The sequence below is a fragment of the Nannobrachium achirus genome, assembly GCF_963921795.1.
Source record: "Nannobrachium achirus genome assembly, chromosome: 10".
Classification (NCBI taxonomy): Eukaryota; Metazoa; Chordata; class Actinopteri; order Myctophiformes; family Myctophidae; genus Nannobrachium; species Nannobrachium achirus.
The window spans coordinates 64,785,538-64,794,764 of NC_137819.1; the positions used below are offsets into that span (position 1 = coordinate 64,785,538).

At 46.7% G+C, this 9,227-nt stretch overlaps 1 protein-coding gene across 1 annotated transcript; it reads right to left on the reverse strand.

Annotated features, from left to right (window-relative positions):
- Window positions 1–459: 459 nt before the first annotated feature.
- LOC308293225 (E3 ubiquitin-protein ligase TRIM39-like) lies at window positions 460–1,812 on the reverse strand (the record flags this gene model as incomplete). The annotated part of the gene is made up of 1 exon (XM_080735661.1): window positions 460–1,812. The coding sequence occupies one exon, from the start codon at window positions 1,810–1,812 to the stop codon at window positions 460–462; it is 1,353 nt and encodes a 450-aa protein (XP_080591787.1).
- Between the last annotated feature and the right edge of the window lie 7,415 nt (window positions 1,813–9,227).

A 9,227-nucleotide genomic window follows, 5' to 3' on the forward strand; every position in this document is an offset into this window, starting at 1 on the left:
CAAACTGAAACTTAAAAAAAAAAATACCCCAAATAGTCATTTCATTGGGTCTTTAATAGAATTGTCTCTTGATGAACTTGTTTTCTTGTTTCTTTTATATATTTTTTCTTATTTGACAGTTTTGCAGACCTCATACGATTTTAGGATGCTTTTTTATACAACCGTAATGCGAGCAGAGACAACACACTGGAGCAAACGGGGTCCGCTCAATATCCCGACACCCGCTGTTCCAACTAGCGTCGGCAGGTTAGTTACTCGTCACGGTTACTGAGGTTATGTTTAGGGTTAGGGTTAAGAGTTAGGGTTAGTTTTAGTGTCGGAACAGCGGCCCGTCGGCACACTGATTCGGACCCGGAGCAAACGGATGTTTTGTCAGAACAAGTTTTTATTTATTATTATTATTAATTTCCCATGTAGAGTCATCTTATATTAAATAGGCCTCATGGATTATGTTTTTCTTCATTTTGAAGTTGGAGGGGACATGTTCCCTCCGTCCTCGCCAAGACCTGCGTCCATGTTGACAGCAGAGATGATCAGAGGAGCAGAGTTTCTACCACCAGCATTAAAACAGGGACCGAAGTATGGATAGAGTTTCTCAGTGAAGGAGCAGCCAGTGAAAGAGTAGAGATGAACTCTGGCCTCCACATCATAAAAGGAGACCAGACCCTCCTCATAATCCACAAACACTCCCACTTTCTGGAGCTTCTCTCTTACAGGGAGGAGGACAGGAGGGCTAGCAGCAGCCTGGTACTCATTTCCATTCCTCAACACTATAGTCCATAAACCATTGTTGGGGGTCAGTGTGAAGTCTCCCTTCCTGTTGATGGACTCTCTGACCACTCCTAGATCCCACTTAGTCTTCCCTGTAACCTGAACCTCATAGTAAAACCTTCCTGAGGAGAAGCTTTGTTTCCCTAAGACATCGACACATGTAGAGAATCTCTCTGTGTTCTTTGGGAGATTCCTCCTTATGTTTCCAGTACTCACTTGTTTTCCATCCTCAGACAGGATGAGACAGGGATGTGCTGTGTCAGGGTCCAGAGTCACATTTACTTCGTATTGCTGGAACCTCCTCAGCTCAGTATCACGCAGCTTCTTCTCCATCTCTTGACTGAGTGTCTTCTCCAGCTGAGCCACAGCTGTCCTCACAGACCCCACATATGAAGACTGATGGACATGGACCTTTGTCCAGTCCTTGGTGGGTGGAGGGGTGTTGATGGATGTGAAGTTCTGGAGGAGGTGGAGGTGGTCTTCAGTGTGTGAGAGCTGCTTCAGCTCAGATCTTCTCTCCTCTAACTGAGTGATTTCGTTTTGCAGATCTTTGATGAAGCCTTCAGCCTGTTTCTCTGTGGTTTTATGCTTCTCTTCAATCACACCAATGAGCTCAGCCTGGCTCCTCTCAATACAGCTGATCAGAGCAGTGAAGACCTGCACGCTGCCTGCTATCACTGTGTCTGCATCTTTCCTGCTGAGCTCTACTGAGTGTTGGACCTCCTGAATCTTCTCTTGTCTCTCCTGGATCATCTGCTGAACCTCAGCCTCTGTCTTTGCTTCATATTCCTCTTTCCACTTGTGATTCCTGAACTGTTGAACCATCTCAGATATAAAACTGTTAACAGATACTTCTGGTCTCTTGTTGAAGGTCTTTGCACACAGTGGACAGCGACACACATCACTGGTGTTCCAGTAATGTGTGATGCAGGCTTTGCAGTAGTTGTGTCCACATGGAGTGACGACTGGATCAGTGAACACATCCATACAGATAGAACACAGGAAGTGCTCTTCAGACAGCAGACTGCCGGCGGACGCCATTTCTACACACTGAGAATACAAGTCAAAAAACTGGAAGCTTCACGGTATTAGCAGTGGGTCCTGGGTGTCTTCAAGCAGTGACTTCTGACTTTACAATCCTGATGTGATCACAGCAGAACATTACATCTTGTCATCTTTTAAGTCAAGCTGACTGAGATCTGACATCATCAAAAATGACATCAGTCTTGCGCAAATATGGAGTTCCACTGGGCTCTGCAATGACTGTACCTCCTCGTAGATACTGGGTAACCATTTTGGGTTCGATTCCCACCGGGGGACGATGTGGGCGCTGGGGGTTTGTTCTCTCCTCCGCTTCATCAGCGCCCACACCCTAGGTGGGGTTGGCAAAAAGGGCGGAGTTTGCATGTTCTCCCCAAAACTCCTAGGATAGGTACCCTCACAAAAAAAACATGCAACTGCCTCCCCCTGGCCAACTGGGGCCTGATGGAGGGGAAAGGAACTGGTTGGAATAACCTGTTTCTTCCATGCGCTACGTCCAGCTGGGGAATCTCCCCCCGTCAGGTGAAAAGAAGCGGCTTGGCCTCATGCAAAGAAGGAAGCATGAGGTCACTCCGTTGCTCTCCCCAACTTGGCAGAGGGAGTGTAGCGCCAAGGATTGCATTAGATAATTGACAGCGGGTGAAAAATTACATGAGATAAAAATTCAGAAGTAAAAAAATAAACAGATATCTTCGTAACATCAGTGGATTTGAATTTCCATCCATCCAAGACAGAATAGGATGGATGTTCATAGAATCATCCTAGATTTTAGTCATCCCAATCATTCGTTTTCTTTCTCGACGTGAACAGCTTTGTGTTAAATGCAGGTCACCCAAACATTTCACTGCTCAACCTTCCTGTACCTCCAATTTAGACGGATTAAATAAAGAGTGTGAATCATGGATGATGAGACTATATATATTTTTTTAGGAATTCTTAGTCAGGCTGTACAGTGAATGGTGGTGTACTGTGGAGTGAATCCCCTGGTATTGTTCTGGAACTAGAACGTTTGCAATTTGTGAAATTGCAAAGTGTGGTTGTCGTGTGGTTCAAATCATATTTGAGTTTTGGGAAGTCAATTTCTATTATTTTCGGGGCTATGTTTGTTTACCAGTGTGTGTGTGTTGTAATGCATTACTGGGCTGATTTGACCCATGTCTGACTGACATCATAGATGGACAAACGTATGTTAATTAGAAAAGCCAAGCAGCGCCTTGGCAAGTTAGGGCCTGGTTTTGATGCCTGGGGATCTCCATATATGGGCATAAGGGGGTACCCTAACAGGCCATCATCTGGGAATGCCCATATATGGACATTTTATTTTATCCTTATTTATATATATATATATGTAACAGGTGGAGAAAGACCTTGTTAATTATAGTGAAATTGCTGCTAAAATGTATAAAGTCGTCCTGCAATGGGTGGTGCGGTAGTGCCCTCTGCTGGTGTCTAGTATAAAAGTGCCCTGGAGGCAGGAAGCGACCACAGTCTCCTGTGATCTGCTGTGTGGTAAGGACACGTTTCTGTCTGCTCTCCTCAAATGTTATCTTAAAGTGCATTAAGGCTAACGTGAGATTTATTTTAAGATACACAGCCATGTAGTAACTGTGAACATGCTGTATTTTCGTTTTGAATCTGTTCTAACTCACGTGAATCACGTTAGTTGCATTATGTAACCTGTACTGAAAGACAATATTGTCGTCTTTTCCTTCAGACGTCAATAACCAGCAGAGCCACTAACCTATGTTCCTGTATGTGTCCCACTACCCTCATTGCAGGTAATTGTTGTTGCACTACGTTTTGTATGTATTTTGTTGAGTCAAAGTGTACAGTACTGTTTGTTTTGGGTAGCCATTTTAAGTAGCAGTGCGCCCTACCTGTAATAATTCCTGGTCACTGCCAGAGGGCGTTGTTGGCCACCTTAGAGATTTATTTTGTGTTCACGTTTTGTATTTTCTATTTTATTAATTCATTTTATATAAAAAAGATGATGTGGGGAAAAGTAAGTTGGGATTATTTTGTATTAAGTTCATTGCAATTGTATTAATGTTAAAACCAGTTAAAAACAACCACTATACGATCACCTGTTAAAATAATATGGTAGAACTCACATCTTGGAATGCATTTTATATTGAATGTACAAAAGAACAAGATGCTATGTACTACACAGTCTCCTGTGATCTGCTGTGTGACGTCAATAACCAGCAGAGCCACTAACCTATGTTCCTGTATGTGTCCCACTACCCTCATTGCAGAGCTACATAAAGTAACCCTCATCATCATCAGTGCCTTGGGTGTGTGATTCTTGGCGGGGCGGGTTAACTGCTGTTACATTGGTGCCGTGACCCGTGACTACTATCAAGTTCATCGAACCGGATGACCGTCCTGCCAGCCACACCACTTCATCGGTTTACAGTATGGGTTTACAGTTTAGCATAGCAGTGCAGTGAGGCTAATTACTGTACACTGTACAGTGTGTCATAGAGGCACAGAGATATATTTACGTGTTGCACCAGTAGCGTGTCACGTAGTCTGCTGATTTATTTTCTTGTTTTTTTGTTTTCCTATTGATTGATGATTTCACTTTCCATGGTGAAATATTTTGAGTTTGGGATTTTGAGCATCCTAATTGTGTCAAACATTTTTGAAAAATGTCTACGCAGAGTAATGGCTTCATGCCACGGTTTGGCACACCCATTAATGTTAATAGGGGCAGGGGTATGCCTACCCCCATCCCTTTTTCCTTTAATAGTCCTGCCCCTGGTGTTGGTATGCCCTCTTTAGAGGCAGTTCCTAGAGCTAGGGTCCATGATGTAGCTGACCATCACACCAGCTCACCTGTAGCTCAGGTCACATCTACACCAAATCCTACTAATGACAGTTCTGAGTGTGTGAATGACCAAATGAGGACTGTTATTCAGGAAATAGGACATCAACTAGCTGACAGCATTATGTCACGCATACAGCCACACAACACTGTTGCTCCCAGTTCTGCTGCCACACAAGATGTAGTGAACACATTGAGTCAGTCCACCCATGTATCAGATTTATCTCAGGTGCATGTTGTTACGCAGAGAAAGGTCAAAGAACCACCATCTTTTATAGGAGATGGCTCAGACTCAATCACAGTGTACGAATGGGAAGATCTGATGAGAACATTCATTAAAAAGAGTAATGTAAGGGTTGAAGAGCAGGCTGAGGAAATCCTTATGCATTTGAGAGGAAAAGCTAAGGATGTTGTTAAATTTGGCATTAGAAACAGCAACACTGATGTTTATGCTCACCCTGACATGATTTATGGTCTTCTCAGAAAGCACTTTAGTTCTACTTGGTACTCTGCTGTCTCCTTAGCTGACTTTTACTCGACTTTGCCCAATGACCATGAAGACCCCTATGACTACTGGCTGAGACTAAACAGAGCAGCTGACCTTGCCACTGACTGTCTGAAAGAACAGGGCAAAACACTGGACAACCCTGAGATGGAAGTGACTCGCATGTTTATTAGGAACTGTCCCTGCAAAGACCTAACGCTCACTTTCAGATCCAAAACTATTGACAAGTGGTCAGCATGTGAAGTACTGGAGGTGCTAAACGAGTACCACGCCGAGATGAGCAGCAAAGCATCTTCCCCAGTGCACCCTGTGAAAAAGGCGGACATTGCTGTGCACAAAGCAGAGGTGAGCTATAGCCCAGTCCATACTAACAGCAGCCACGAGCCACCTCAGGCACAGAGTCCACAGTATGTCCCACTAGCAGAGGTGATGGCTATGTTGGAGAAGGTTCTGCTGCGTGGAGCCTCTGACCAGTCACAAGTGAGGAAGCGAGCTCCGCTCAAACCTGAAGACCGCATCGATGGTTTCACTAGCAAGCCATGTTTAATTTGCAGAGCTGATGATCACAGTGCTTTCTCTCATTGCCGCGAGAAAAGACTTTGTTTCCACTGCCACGCCCCGGGCCATTCGCGCCGTGGCTGTCCACAAAAGAAGGCTGTCCCGGAGCATCAGGAAAACTGATTGATCTGCACATAGGGGAGGACAGTGCAGATCAACCCAATAAGCCTCCCACCAGTAATGAGGAACCCGACATGCAAGATAATGAGTCCCTCTACCAGTTCTATAGCAGTACTATTCCCCCATCCAAGAAACTGATATTTCAGGGATCCCAGAGAATAGCAGAGACCAACAGCCTGTTCTACACACCTGTGTCTGTGAAGAATGGCCCCACTCTCAAAGCACTATTGGACAGCGGTTCAATGGCCTGTACACTAAGTGAGTCTGCTGTTGAGTCCCTGCTTGAGCATTGCCCTGACATGAGAAAAGACACAGCTGATGATTATGTCATTATAGGTTGCGGTGGACACCGTGTTTCCCCCAAAGACATGTACGACCTTGATGTCACTGTTTACGGATGCAGAATGATCATTCCAGCAATGGTTGTTCCAGGCCAGACGGAACAGATGATCCTTGGCAGCAATGCCATCAAACACATCCTAACTCAACTGAAAAGCACCGACGGCTACTGGAGACTAGTTTCCTCGCCCAACAATGGTCAGTCTGATGACCACTGCCAATTCCTGTCACTGCTTTCCAACACAGAGAGATGGAGAGGTGATTGCGTTCCAGATAAGGTGGGAACAGTGAAGGTCAAAAGTTGTGTGACACTGAAACCACAGAGCGAGCACCTTGTTTGGGGCAAGTTACCCGAGTCAGCAGTGATGTCAGCAGGCAGTACAGTGGTCGTTGAGCCGACGCAGTCTAAAGCCAGACCCAAACACATACTAGTCGGAAGAGTCGTTACTCCTCTTTGGGGAGATCGATGGGTGCCCGTTAAAGTCATAAATCCAACGGACAAAACTGTGGTGCTGAGAAGGAACGCAAAGATAGCAGATGTGTCTCCCTGTATTGCAGTAGAAGACCTGCCTGAAGCGGACGAAGTCAAGTGCAACATGCAGTGTGTACAGAGCGAAGATGTGCAGCCAAGGTCAGAAGAGGACATGGTGCGTGCACTAGAGGCTCTGGGCCTGCAAGATCTTGACCTGAAGTCGTGTGAGGTGTCGCTGCAGTGGAGAGACAAGCTCCTTCACATCATTGAACAGTACGAGTCAATCTTCTCCAGACACAAGCTGGACTGTGGAGAAGCTAAGGGGTTTGTGCATCGCATCCACCTTGTCGACGACAAGCCATTCCGTCTACCCTACAGACGCATACCGCCAAGCCAGTATGAAAAGTTGAGAACGACTCTGAATGAGATGGAAGAAAAGGGCATTATTCAGAAGTCGAGCAGTGAATATGCGTCTGCGCTCGTTCTCATATGGAAGCCGAATGGAGAGCTCAGAGTCTGCACTGACTTCAGATGGCTTAACGCAAGAACGGTGAAGGATGCCTACCCACTGCCTCATCAGGCCGACGCTCTAGCTGCACTCGGTGGGAATGCGTTCTTCTCCACAATGGACCTGACATCAGGCTTTTATAACGTCCCCTTGCACCCTGATGACAAGAAGTATACTGCGTTCTCGTCTCCCTTTGGACTACATGAATGGAATCGACTTCCTCAAGGCCTATGTAACAGTCCGGCAACGTTCATGAGGATGATGATGTCCATATTCGGTGACGAGAATTTCACAAGTCTGTTGTGTTACCTTGACGACCTGATGGTATTTGCGCCGACTGAGGAAGCTGCACTCCGACGCATAGAGATGGTGTTTGCCCGACTCAAGGAACACAACCTTAAGCTCGCACCCAAGAAATGCTTCTTCCTCAGGAGGACTGTGAAGTTTCTTGGGCACGTCATCAGTGAAGATGGAGTTCGAACTGACCCAGAGAAAGTGAGAGCCATAAATGACCTCCAAGTTACTGACCTCATGGAATCTGATGGGAAGACACCTTGCCCTGGCAAGATCAGATCGTATCTGGGCATGATTATGTACTATCAAGGTTTCATCGAGTCATGCTCTGCAAAGGCAAAACCGTTATTCAAGCTCACAGCCGAACCTGGTGCTCAGCGCAAGCACAAGAAAGGTCGCAAACCTACCAAGAAAGGAGCTCAGGTCAAGCTGTCACCTGCTGATTGGACCGACGCTTGCCAGACCGCGTTTGAGACGCTGAAGCAGGACCTCATGGCGAGTGTTACTCTAGCTCACCCTGATTTCAATGCCCCGTTCATTCTCGCTGTCGACGCATCCTTTGATGGGATTGGAGCTGTCCTGTCGCAACTGCCGCCTGGTGGAAAAGTGGCCAGACCAGTCGCCTTTGCGAGTAGAACCCTCTCACGCTCTCAGCTGAATTACCCTGCACACCGGCTCGAATTTCTTGCCTTGAAATGGGCCGTATGTGACAAATTCAGCCATTGGTTGAAAGGCAGACACTTCACCACATGGACTGACAATAACCCCTTGACGTACATTCTGACCAAACCCAGACTTGATGCGTGTGAACAGCGTTGGGTGGCGAAGCTCGCTGCATACGACTTCGACTTGAAGTACATCCCCGGCCCGAAGAACATCGTAGCCGACGCCTTGAGCCGTGAGCCGTTTGTCCAGTCGTGTGTGGGTCATCGCCTTGTGACCGAGCCCTATACCTCGCTGCTAGAACGAGTCAACGGTGTGAACGACAGAACTGTGCAGGAAGTGTTCAGAGTGTCTAACCACTGTCAAGCTGTTGTGGGTGAAGGTGGTGAAACATCGAACGAGCCAGTGCAAGAAGCAGTTCCACCAAACACAAGAGGCTCAGTTGCATCGGAGGAAGTCGCTGCCATCCTCACTGCTCAGTCCACTGGCGGTGTGAGTCATATGCTGGGTACAGATCCTGCCCTCAATCTTCTACTGAAGGAAGACCAGTCCACTGCACTCCCTCAAAGCCAGCTTGTCAGTCTGCAGGAGCACGATGACACGATAAGCAGGGTCATGTACTTTGTACAGAGACACAAGAGACCTACCAAACGTGAGAGAGGTGTTGAGTCACGTGGTGTGATCAAGCTACTGAAGCATTGGAGTAGACTCACCATACAAGATGGCATGCTGTACAAGATAAGGAAAGATCCTCACATGAACAAGAAGATCTTCCAGTTCATAGTGCCAGACTCGTTGAAGCAGAAAGTCCTCCATGGTCTCCATGACGTAGCAGGTCACCAAGGCCAGCACCGTACCTTGTCGCTGGTGAAGCAACGGTTCTTCTGGAGTGGCATGGAACGTGATGTCGTGAACTATGTTCGGTCCTGTCAACGCTGCATAGTTGGAAAGACACCTGAGCCACACAGCCGTGCGCCACTAAAGAACATTGTCACCTCTGAGCCTATGGAGTTAGTCTGTATAGACTTTTATAGTGCTGAGCAAGGGAACAAGTCCGTGGATGTTCTAGTCGTAACTGATCATTTCTCCAAGATGGCACACGCCTTCCCATGCAGGAATCAGACTGCCA